Here is a 14,067-nt window from a genome sequence, read left to right on the forward strand (position 1 = left end):
AACAAATTCCCTTGTGAAAATTGCCTTTTATAAAGTCAAAATATTCCCAATATATAGTAGAAAGGAGAGCGTAAAATTGAGTTTGCAGATGCCAAGGACTGAAGTGGGATATCAGGAAGGCATATGCATAACCAAAAGAAAGGGAAAGCAGCATTGCTGAGATGTTCCTATTTTGTGGTAAAAAAGAGCGAAAGCAATTCCAATACATGCAACTTGGCCCAAGTTAAACCTGGTGGGATCATATTGTTAGTATAAAAATTTCGGTGAGAAAAATCTCAAATATACGAACAAAACATGAACAACAATTAGAACAGAAAACGAGGAACTATGACAAGGTTCCAAGGCGTGTATCAAACCACTATATTTAAGGTTCTATTCGCCCCCACCTATAATCGGTGTGCAAATGAGTTTCAAGCAAATGAATCTTAAAGATACAATGAAGCCCGATGACTATTTGTATTTTGCACTAATGAAAACGAAAATAATCCACTAAGCACTAAGCAATGTATAACAAAAAAAATCAGTAACATTTCTCTTCATAGAGACATTTTTCAATAGGTGTCTTTTTTGAATAATAATTTCTTTAAAAAGAGACATAATTATTCATCTAATATCTCTTGATTAAACATAACTATTTAAATAATATTGTTTGAATAGTCATAATTCTTTGTCAATAACCAAAAGATATAACTTTTGATTAATTACGTACTTTCATTTATAGTTATTGGAACACTATAAATATGGTTAAAAATGTTCCAATAATCTCCCCATTTTCAAAATATTTTAAATTTTGATATTCTTGATAATCAAATTGCATAAATGAATGTGTCTTACAATTGAACCTTCATTTAGTGAAAACATGTTAAAGTTAATCGAAATTACATGGTAGACTAAGTTTTGAACTAGTTATCCTATTTGATTAACCGAACACATCTCACACAATGAATTCAACATCGATCAATGTATAGCATCCAATGACACTATTATGGCCATGTGTTTGTGTCCTCTTTTCATGAGTGCTGTCAGAGCCAAGCCCTTAAGCTCCTAGAAGCGACCACAGTTCCACTCACATAGGTAGATCCCATCAAGAGTGCTCTCATAATTATAATACTATAACATATTTATGTTATGGATCTACTAATAGAATATTACTCATCCTTCATTTATCATTACGGGTACCTAGCACATTAATCTTAGGGTGAATTTATTTATAGTGCTAGTAATGACATGCTAATGATGTACTTTGTCTCATTGAACTCAAGACTTGACGTTATACCAAGCGTTGAGTCGAGTTTCCATCACGGGTGACTCTAATTAATGGGCTTGAGTCTCATCCCCTTTGAGGTCTTGTTGACTACATCTCTAACAAGACTTTTTGGTAAAGGATCCGCCAAATTTTCACTTGACCTTACATAATTAATAGTGATCACCCCATTAAAGATTAATTATTGAGCATAGTTATGTCTTGATCCAATGTGTCTAAACTTTTCATTATATACTTGGTTATATGCCTTTGCTAGAGTAGTTTCACTATCACAATGGATAGAAATAAGTGAAATTGGTTTAGGCCATAAAGGTACATCACAAAGCAAATTTCTTAACCATTCTGCTTCTTTAGATACAGTGAGTAATGCAATAAATTTTGCTACCATGGTGGAATCAGTAATACATGTTTGTTTCTTGGAACACCAAGAAATGACTCTTCCACCAAGAATGAAGATCAATCCACTAGTAGAAGCATGATCTTCCAAACTTGTAATCCAACTAGCATCTGAATATCTTTTTAAAACTGAAGGATATCCATTATAACACAACTCATAGTTAATAGTTTTCTTTAAGTACCTAAGTACTATATTCAAAGTTTGTCAATGTAAACTATTTGGATTACTTGTGTACCTACTTAATTTTCCAACAACATATGCAATATTTGGTCTTGTATAAATTATTATGTACATAAGACAACCAATTAGACTTGCATATTTCAATTGATCAATTTTCCTACCAGCATTAGATACTAATTTTATTTGAGGATCCATGGGTGTAGATGTTGGTATAAAATTGAAAAGATCATACTTTTTACACACCTTTTCAATGTAATGTGATAGTGATAATGCTATAGTGCTTTCCTCTCGGATTATTTTAATCCCAAGAATAGCATATGCTATACCCATACCCTTTATAACAAATTTGTTTGACAAGAATTTCTTTGTGTTTTCTATTTGTGCCAAATATGAGCATGTTGTATACATATAAGAAAATTATGGCACGTTTTCCATTGTCAAATTTGTTATATATGCACTTATAGGATTCATTTATTTTATAACCATTAGCTAGAACAACCTTGTTAAATTTTTGTTGTTATTGCTTTGGTGCTTGTTTAGGCTTATATAGAGATTTAACAATCAAACAAGCTTACATAGCAAACAAGCTTACATACCTTATGCTCTTGTCCTGGAACAATAAATCCTTTCGGTTGTTTCATGTACACTTCCTCTTCCAATTCACCATTTAAAAATATAGTTTTAACATTCATTTGGTGAACAATCAAATTATACATTAAGGCAAGTGATATTAAGAGTCTAATCGTAGCAATTCTTGCTACTGAAGCATAGAAATAAAAGTAATTAATACCTTGTTTTTTTTGTAAAACATTTGGCTACCAACCTTGCTTTAAATTTATCAATGGTTCCATCGACCTTCATTTTCTTTTTGAAGATCCATTTACAATCTATTGGTTTGGAACCTTGTAGAAGATTAACTAAGATCCAAATTTGATTTCCCATTATTGAATTCATCTCATCATTTATTACTTCTTTCCAAAAATCAGAGTCTTGAGATTTCATTGCCTCTTCAAACGTAATAGGATTAGATTCTGTATTATAACAATAAAGTATTTTATTGCCTATATTTTCACATTTTCCTTTTACAAGGAACATAATGAAATCTGGTCCAAAATCTTTGACCTTTTAATCATTTTACTTCTTAATTCTTGATAAGATTCATCATTATTATCAATTTGTTACAATGGAATCTCATTCTCATTTGAAGAATGAATTAATTGTTGTGAATGTAATTGTCCTGAAATAGAATTAAATCTATTTTATTCAAAATAACATTTCTTGATTCAATAACAATATTAATTGAAATTGAATCATTTAGTTCAATTACCATGATTGTAACACCTCTAATCCATCTCTATCGCTGGATCAAGGTTACGAAGTATTATGACACATATCAAAACAATGTACATCACTAAACTATTCATTTATTAATTTAAATAACAACATTCAAATATGCATTTCATTCATAGAAAAATAACATTTACGGGCCTTAAAACAAGCTTACGGGACCCTAAAAATAGTTTGGGAACAATCAAGGACTAATTTGAATCAAAACAGAAAAACATTAAAATTTTTGAAAATTTTGGCAACAGGGGTCACACGGCCGTGTGAAAGAGACCAGCCCGTGCGGCCTCAAACATGACCGTGTGGCTACCTCAACGCCCGTGTGGCTACTCCACACATCCGTGTGCTCAGACCATGTAACTAACTGTGACCGTGTGAAAAATCCTGCACCTAAAATTAATAAGGCACACAACCGTGTGACAACCCGTGTCTCAGGTTATGTGCACCTTAAAAAGCTTTCAAAATAAGGCAAACTTTCATCCAAAACTTAGGTACCAAGCCAAATCAAAATAAATCATTTCTATACTTTAAAAACACATTTAGACAAGTCTAAAACATGCCAAAACATTCAACCTAAGTGTGTAACCAATGTGTTCTCATTGACACCACAATTCAATTATCAACCTCAATTCACATGTCACACCAAACTAATTTTCATTCAAGTTCATAAGTTCATATATAAAACTCATGTCAAACTTACCATTTCTTCTTATTCATTCACATTCATTCATACCATGATTCAAACACTTACATAAGGTTTCTATCAAATTGCCAAAACAACTTTATATGAACATATTCACACCAAGATTAAAGGCACATACACAAGTAAGCTAATACCAAGCTTAAAACATAACATTTGTAATAAGTATCCAAACATATATAAACACACCTATTATATGCCATATAACCCAAAATAAACATATCAAAATCTACCAAAATGCATCTGGATAGTGTGATCTTCAAGTTGATCCAATTGCCCGACTCCACAAAACATTTTTTTTATAAGGAACAGGAAAAAACACGAGTAAGCTTCACTAACGGTTGAAACAATAAACTTACCATATAAATATATTAATCATAATAATCGTTTATAAACGATAATCTTGTCAACCACAATCATTCAACAGGTGAGTCTTTCTGTCTATACACATATTGTATAATTTGATCGATCATAATAGATCATTCAATATCAACTCACTTTATACCTTCAGATGATCAAGTAAACATTTATAAGATTTAATAACGAAACATATAATCATTAAAAACTGCCCGATGAACGATATAAACGGAAATGGATTCATAGTTAACCATCTATAACACACCAGAATGCTCAAAAGAGTTTAATTAACCGAGAACACGCCTGGGCACCAAGTGCCAAGCCCGTAGGCTATACATCCACGCCCAATAACACACCAGAATCACTGTAAATATAATATGATAGTCCACAACAAATGCTAGACTTCGGTATATTCAGTGGACAGAAACATGTCAATAATCACCATCTCATCACAAGTCAAAACCAGTACCGTGCGCATTAAAACCTGTTGGCATGTCAAATGTATCCTATCCTACGTTCATCCAGGCTCGATAAATCATTGTATTAATAATACTTAAATCATTTACTTTCTCGACTCACAACAAATTATAACAGTCCAATTATATCTAAAATATCCAACAACCATAACACAACATCAATATAACATTTCAAATTAATTTAAACTAAACCGTACGAACTTACTAGGGCTAAACTGCAAAGACAATGAAAGTTCAGGGATTATTCAACAACTTTTTCTTTTCCTTGGTTATCTACTTGTTCTTGATCTATAAAATAATTTATTTCATTAATTAGCTACAATTTCATATAATAATCAATTTAGTACATATTCCTTCCTACTTACAATTTTTTCACAATTACCCTAAACCTTTACACTTTATTCAATTTAATCCCTAATATTAAAACAAGCCTATTTTCACAATTATCTCAAATAACTAAATTAGCCGAACCTTTAACCATCTAAAATAGACTTCAAATTCTGAATTTTTTCAATAAAACCCTTCCAAATTTCACATGCTTTTAGTTAAATCCTTTAACTTAAAATCTATACAAATTACTTTACAAACTAGCTCATCAAGCTTCCAGTCAAAACATTAGCAATTAAAAAGTTTCAACAACAACGGTAAAATTTCCAAACTTTGACAACTTCACAAATTAGCCCCTAAGCTAGTTAGTTTAATCTACAACGATTTCAAAAACATAAAATTTACGAGAAACTGAAAAAAATAACACTTACATGCAACCAAACAACACCAAATGCTTCGAGCTTTTATTTCCATAGTTTCAGTCACAAGAGATAAAAGAAGATGATGTTTCTTTTTCTTTTTTTTATGTTTTAAGTTTTATTTCTTTTATTTTAACGTTATTTTAATTGAAATTTCATTTTAACATTCACCTAATGTTGTCCTCTATCACCATTTATGGACAAATTACCATAAAGATCCTCTCACTTTAACTATTTAAACATTTTAGCTAATAATAATCAATACCAATTAATTTTTATCGTCTTTATGATTTAATCTTTTTTCTTTAATTAATTAACCAAACATTAAAATTTCTAGACCAAAATTTAATATGACACTAATGACCTCATAAATATTAAATAAATAATATTTATGGACTCATACGTCAGAAGTATGGTTTGGAAATCACTGTTTCTGACACCACTGAAAAACGGGTTGTTACAATGAACCTATATGCCTTGTTATTGTGTGCATATCCTATAAATAAGCATTCAATTCCTCTTTGACCTAACTTTTTATGTTTAGGTGTTGGAACTTTGGCAATAGCTCTACAACTCCAAAACTTCAAATAATTAAGATTTGGTTTCCTTTTCTTCCATTGTTTATAGGGGTTATTTTAGTTTCCTTATTAGGAACTCTACTCAATAAATGACAAGCCGTTATAACAGCTTCTCCCAAAAAACCTTGCCCAAGACCTGAATATGATAATATTGAATTTAGCATTTCAGTCAAGACACTATTTTTCCTTTCAACAACACCATTTTGTTGTGGTGTGTAAGGGGCTAAAACTTGATGGATAATTCTAGTCAATTCAAAATAATTTGGATTATAGTATTCTCTACCTCTATTCGATATTAAGCACTTAATAAATGATTCACACTGAAATTCAACTTCAGATTTATTAACATTAAATTTATCAAACGCTTCATCTTTTGAATACAATAAATATATATAGCAATATCTAGAATAATCATCAATATAAGTAACAAAATATTTCTTTCCACCTAATGTAGGAGTATTATGCATGTTACATAAATCACTATGTATCAAATCAAGCAATTTTGTTTTCCTTTTAACCTTAGGGAAAGAATTTTTAGTAATTTTAGTCAATATACATGTATTGCATTTTCAATATTATTATTAAAACAAAAATTAAATCCAATTTATGCATATCATTCAATTTCTTGTAATTCAAATGACCTAATCAATAATACCATAAATAAGAAGATTCAACCATATAAGCGAAATAGTATTTTTATTCTTATTAATAATTTTGAGTTTGAACATGCTCTCATACATATATCATTGCCCTACAAACATTCCTCCCTTAGACAGAATGAACTTATCTACCTCAAAAACTAGTTTGAAACCAAACTTATTTAACAGACTTTCAGACACTAAATTCTTCCTAATTTGTGGTACATAATATACATCATTCAAGGTTAAAACCTTTCCAGAAGTGAATTGTAGTTCAACAGACCCTTTGCCTTTGACTGCTGTTGTAATACCCTGAAAATTACACAGTAAGAAAGCAAGATAGCATCCTTGATATAGTAAAAATAAGAAAAAGGAAAGATAGAAAGAATTTTTAGAACTTGTTGGTATGATTTCCAAATGAAATCTCATTCCTATTTATTTAAATTTTCATGTCTCTTCATATAGATATCTTTCAATAGGTGTCTTTTTTAATAATAATATATTTAAAAGAGACATAATTATTCATCTAATATCTCTTGATTAAACATAACTATTCAAATAATATTGTTTGAATAGTCATAATTCTTTGTCAATAACCAAAATATATAACTTTTGATTAATTACACCTTTCACTTATAGTTATTGGAACGCTATAAATATTGTTAAAAATGTTCCAATACATACAACCAAGACTATAAGTCAGCATGCATGTATATATATATATATATATATATATAAATAAAGGCTTAATAAGAAAATTGGCCCTTGAATTGGATAACTTTTCTTAGATTGGTACTAAGGTTGGCACTCGTTACACAATTTGTTTTTGAAACTTTTGGTGATGCGGATGAATAAAAGGGCAACGCATGAGTTACTCTTTAATTATTTTAATTCTTTTAATAAAAAGGCCTTTTCAATTTATCTCAGTCAAGCGCAAAATTTATTATTATACTATGGACAATTGCTGAAAACCCTTCAATGATTATATATTTTGCAAAAATGTAAATAAACTTTATGAGAAATTTGTCACAAATAAAGAAGCAGTCTTGGGTTCTTGGGATGAACCTTCAGACAGAATTAGATCCGGGAGACAACTAACAAGGAGATGAAGTGAGAAATATAAATAATACACGATGTGAAGGATCTCTTTATTCCAGCGGTTCCAACCTTGTCCGGAGAATAAATTTTCAACAACCGTTGATGAATAAAACAAAAGATATTTTCGACTCTTCTCAACCTTCAAGATACGATTCTTAGATATTGATCTCTTCGAAGGTTCTTTTTATTGTATAAATTTTCCCCAGTGGGCTTGCTGTTTGCGGGCCATCAAAAATTTCATGTAAATTTCATATGGAAAAACAAAAGTTATAAAACTATTTCATACCAAGTCATAACGACACGAAATAAGATAAAATACACAAACGCCATGCATCCTAACCAGGAGCAATTTATTTATAATAGAAAACAAAAACATAAAACCATAAAAGAGATTTTCAACTACTCTTCTTCCTCTTCTTCCTCTTTCCAGCAGCATTTCAGAGTTGATCTTGGTGATCCACAGCCACCAGTGCTCTTAAATTTCTGGTACATCATGGAACCTCCACTTGCAAGCCCTTCAATGCCCATCTCTCCGCAACAGTATTCTTTTACGTCCAGCAGGCAGCTCTGCTCAAGTGACTGACCACCACCAACATCAACGTGAACTGCTACAGAAAAGTCACTCGGTTTGAAGCATTGCAACACCCTCCCGACCAACTGCTTCAGATTCTTATCTTTCAGATTATATCCCACAGCTTCAAAGCTTGCATAGCTAAATCCATCTTCTGGGGTAACATGAATAGTAGAAATTGCATCACCTTCAATCGCATTCATCGAGTAACCACAGGGTTCAAACTCAAAATCACATATCTCAGACTCTGGAAGGATCTTCCTTATGCCAGAATTAATGGTCATCACAGCTGCCGAGCCTGATTGGTCTTTGTAGAAAACCGACGCCTTATCCCTGTCCAAACCAGTCAAGCACATTTCTAGAGTGTAAACCGGGCCAGTGGCGGTCACAGGTTCTGCAGATGCAGAGTACACATGCCATTTCTGTTTATCCAGCCCACCCATTACACAAGCCTTGCTACCAGCGCCAAGCTTCCCGAAATAGTTATCAAGAACAGCAACCTCTTCAGAGAAGTTTCGGTGAGGAAATGGCTGAGCACCAGGGAATATAAAACTCCCACGAGTATACCTAACAGATTTTACAGCAAGGGATAGACTGCCAGCCAATTTCAAGATGGGTGGGATAGCAAGAAGCAACTTAGTTGTCCCACAGGTTTTGATTATAATCTTGTATGGATAGACAAAGAGGCTAGACTCAGAAAGGACATAGGAGTCCACTTGCTTGTTAGATAATGAAGAAACAATGGTGCATTCAGCTGGACCTAGAATCTCATCCAACTGGGCTTTGGTAAGTGCCCGAAGACCCTTTCCTTCAGGATCAGCAAAGATGCCAGGCTCAAAAAAGGAAATTTCAAGCCTTTTTTCATAACCCTCAAATCCAATTGCAGATACTGCCATTGTGATTCAACCAAGGGCTGCAAACTTTATCGGAATTACACAGTCGCCAAATCAGGAGAACGCAATGTAAAGAAACCAGCCACGAAGAGAGAAGAGGAAGAAGTTGGTCCGGGAAATAATCTAAAACTAACTAACAAAGCAAATAACAGTTTTATTAACCACTACTAGTGGTCAGACGGCACGCTTGTGAGTATATCAGGATGGCTTGCGAGCGCACTACAAAACAAGAAAAGAAAAATGTCAGTAATACATGACAAAGATAAATAAAATCCCAATAGCATTCTTCAAGATCAAAGATAGGCCACTACTTACGTTGGAGTAAGCAGCAGATCTGAACTTCTTGATTCCACCGTTTGGTCGAACGTCTTCAATGCTGTAACCGAGAGGAGCTTCGTAGAATAAAGACTTACTACTACTAGACTTCTTTTTCCCACCTTTAGACTCCATTAGATCATTCAGTCACGCCTACATAACAATTGAAAAGGCAAGATAAGAACCACGACACAACAACTAAACATCAACAACCAATTTAATAACCAAATGTTAGTTTCAAATCCAAGGTTTTAAATCAACCAAAACTGCGTTAAGTAGAACACTTAACAAATGCAAAAAGTGCCAACACAGAAACTAAGAAAAACTCATATTCTAGGAAGAAGGTGCAGAAATTCTTTTTCTTCAATTTGAATAGAAAAACTATAGTCTATATTTAAACGAAGGGTAACAACATGCACATGATTATCTAGACAATATCTACGAATAAGGATTAAACTGGGGGATGAGACACAAAGACAAGCTCATATAAAATAGTATAAAATAAAACAAACAGTGAAGTTGGAAATATCGAACAATAAAAGCAACCAAATCCAAAACAAAGCTCGATAATATCTATACACAACAATAGAGAGAAGATCCAAGAAATATAAAGAAAATATTACAAAAGTTTTTGGCTAATAAGCCGAACTAAAAAGCATAGAAAATCTTTTATTATTTTATGAAATCACATATACATTATCAAAATAATATTATAAGCAGAAATTATTCATTTCCTCTTAAGAATACATCTTTTAATTCCAAGACAGAAATAATCAAACTTCTATTCAAGTCGCATGCAAAACCATATAACTACAACATATAAAATAAATAGAATAATCAATTAAGAAAAAGAAAAATAATAAAAGAATCGTTACTTACAATTCAAAAACTAAGATTTCCTGAATCAACCGAAGACGAAAACTGGATTACCAAACTCCGTTCAGATACTAAAAAGAAGGCCAAAAACAAAATATCAGTATATAAATGAAAACCGGTTATTCTTCAGATCTGAAAAATATTGATATATCAAAAGAAAGAGGAAAAAATACTTGCAAAAGAAGATAAAAATTCAACGAAGCGAATGAAGAATAAAGCCTTTGCAGGGGGGGAGCACAATTATGAGAATCTAGGGTGGAGGGACTCGTAACTATAGCGGCTCACGCAATTTCAGGTTATGATTTCATATGGAGGGGAGGGGGGGGGGTATTTATCTAGGGGAGGTAGGGCTTTTTTCATGGAAAAGTATATACAACTGCTCATTGGCAAAGTTACGGCCTTGCCCCTCGTCCGTTTCAACTTTCTGGGAACGTTCCAGTAATTTATTTTATAATCTTATCTATTATATTCTCTTTATTTTAAGTTGACTAATCTACCCCTGCTGAAGGTGTTGGTTAAACGACTCTGGGCACTCACAGCTGTATTCTTTGGGCATTATGAACCGGTTAAGCGTTAGAAACGTGTATTCCACGTTGATACGCTAAAAATGTGTGTGCGTTCTTTTTTTTCGAAATAATGCGTAATTTTTATCGGTAAAAATGATTTCTTCTTCATGTAAAACCTTTTTAAAAAGTATTTTTAAAATTAAATAAACTCAAAATAATTTTATTTTTAGAAAAACGTTTTTAAAAAATTAATTTTGTGTTTAATAAATAAAAATAAAATCATTTTTAATAATTGAAACATGTTTAGTAATTATTATTATTTTATAATGAAAAAAGAATAACAAAATTTTATATTTATATGGGTTCAAACCAATATATCAAATTTAATATTTGAAAATCGGTTAAAAAGAATAATTTTATGTTTATATGAGTTTGAACCAAGGTGAATTGATTTGAAGTTAAAAGAATAAATCTTAAAATTATACATAAACTTTGGTCTAACGTGTACTTTTATACATAAACTTTGATTTTGTGTAATTTTATATATTAATTTTTATTTGATCAAATTCTCACAAATTATTAACACAATTATTAATATAACATCATTTTATGTTTATATATTGTAAACATTAATAATTATATTTATTCAACCTAAAATAAATTGATATATTTATTTTTATAAATGTATATGATTGAATCAAAATTGAGGTTTTATGTATATATTTGAACCACAATCAAAATTTTATATGTATGATTACACCAAATTAAAGTTCATGTATAAAATTGTACACTAAACTAAAGTTCATGTATAATTTGATATTTATCCCAAGTTAAAAACCCAGGTTTCATTATTTTAAATTTACAAGGCATTTTAGTGAAAACAACTATTTATCATTTTCTATTTTTCACATATTTTAATTTTCAAAATAGTTTTAAAATTTTCAACTAAACACTTTTCTTCAATATTTTCCGTTTCTTGAAACTAAATGGAGCCTTATTAGGTGTTTTTGTAGTTTGACCATTATATAATATTTATTTCTCTTTAACATTGAACCCAAACCAACAATGAACAACAACAAAAAACTATCCTAACACTATGGATTTTTAAAAATATTTTTGAACTTTAAATTTTAACTTTTGAAAAATATTAAAATATTCTTTAAAGATATATATTCCAAAAATTAAAAGTAAAAGAAATGTTCTTTTAAAATGTTGCCGACATCTTGTTTCAAAATAACTTTTTTTTCTTCTTCTCATAGATGGCTCTGTTTGATACATTTTAACTAGCATTAACCTCTATTCATGTAGGACATCTCTTGATAATTATTTTATGAATATAAATGCATTTAAGAATTAAATAATTCTACATAAAAATACTTGCTAACAATATCTTAATTTATTAATCATACATAAAATCTTAAATTTATTTATTTCTAAATTTTACTAACAAAAATTTACAGAAGAAAAGAACATGCAGTAGTATATATTTCTCAAAATAAACAGGTTATTCTTTTTAAAAAGGGTTAATATGCAAAATTGTCAGTGGAAATTGAAAGTCCTTATGAACTAAAGATAAATTTATCACTATATTTTAATTCTATTTTATTTTTTTGCTTTACTTTTAATTTAAAATAATTTGAAGATAAATTAATAAAAAATATTTTTTATATTTTACTTTAATATTTAACAATAATAAGTTAATTAAAATAATATTAAAATAAATAAAATGGTTATTTTATAAAATTAAACTTATTTTTTCTTTTATGATATATGAATTTTTTAAGAATTTAATTTATCAATTTATAATGTTTACAAGTTAAATTATTTTAACTACTAAAATAGAATATTTGAAATAATTTTATTAAATTATTTTTCAATCATCAACATTAATGCTGACTGGTAAATTTTAATTAAAAAGCATCGTAGTTGATTGTAAAAATAATAAAATACAAATGTTACACAAGAGTTGAATGGCATATTTACTGAAAATATATTTTAATTTTAGATATGAATGAAGAGATGGTCAAGTCTAGTGTTAGATTATTGAATGATTTTTATATACATATTAAAAAGGGGGCGGCTAATCAAATTCGTCAAGCAAAGCAACCAAATTTCTAAGTGACATACCCCACGCTATAAATAGTGATATTTTTGACATTTTACATGACAATATGAACTTAAACCTTATTTTCTAGTTATAATTAATTCCTAAATTTGGAATTTTTAACTTTAGATAGGCGCTTTGTTTGGTATAATTAGACGTAATTTTAATGGTGTATATCTTTTACGCTTCTTGTGGATAATTTTAGATAAATTTTGAAAATTAAAATGTTTGCTTTTCATTAAATTGTTGAAAATAATATAAATATGTATAATAAAGTCTAACCAAAGAGATAAAGATTCGTGTTCCAAAAGAAGCCTGGTGAGGTATTAAAAGATTTTGTGTGGAGAAGGCTAACTTTAACAATTATTTGAATTTGTGAGGATGATAAGATTCTCATCTGACACGTACGTGACTTTTGACCTGTAATTCTACATCGTTGCTTTCCTTTTTATCTTTTTTCTAATTTATAGAGTATTATTGTCCACAAGTTCTTTTTTTAACTTTACAGTAAATATTATTTGTCCAAAAAAAAAAAAAAAGAGCTATGTTGTCGACGGTCCCTCAGCGTCACATGTTTCAAAGCTTGTCTGGTTCTGCCAACTTGCAGTTGCAGAACAGAATCCGCCCAAAATGATGTTGAATGCAAATTAATAATTATAAGGTTATCATTATTTTGATCCTAATAAGTAATAACAATTAAATTATTAATTCTTAATATGAGATTGGATCACTATCCGAAATGCCAGGGAAAAAGATTCTCTTTTGGGTCACTTTAGCTAGAAGATGTTCCTTACTTTTGAATATCGTCCACAATCTTGTTTTTTTAATTAAATTCATCTCATGAGTTAATTAAATATTAATTTAATTAAAAATTATTTTTTGTTTTATTAACATTTAAAATAAAATTATATTATTTAAAAATATTTTAATTTTAACCAAAAATAAAAATAATTATACACTTGGTAAGATTTAAAATTATAATAATCACAATAATAATATCTTAAATTCACCACAAAGCCAAAGT

General features: G+C 29.9%; 1 protein-coding gene across 1 annotated transcript; it reads right to left on the reverse strand.

Moving 5' to 3' along the window:
- Nucleotides 1-8,024: 8,024 nt before the first annotated feature.
- On the reverse strand, nt 8,025-9,431 carry LOC105794279 (S-adenosylmethionine decarboxylase proenzyme). The gene has a single exon (XM_012623384.2). It carries the CDS (start codon nt 9,243-9,245, stop codon nt 8,178-8,180), a length of 1,068 nt encoding a protein of 355 aa, XP_012478838.1. The 5' UTR covers nt 9,246-9,431; the 3' UTR covers nt 8,025-8,177.
- Between the last annotated feature and the right edge of the window lie 4,636 nt (nt 9,432-14,067).

This window comes from Gossypium raimondii, chromosome 3, assembly GCF_025698545.1.
Source record: "Gossypium raimondii isolate GPD5lz chromosome 3, ASM2569854v1, whole genome shotgun sequence".
NCBI classification, from domain to species: Eukaryota; Viridiplantae; Streptophyta; class Magnoliopsida; order Malvales; family Malvaceae; genus Gossypium; species Gossypium raimondii.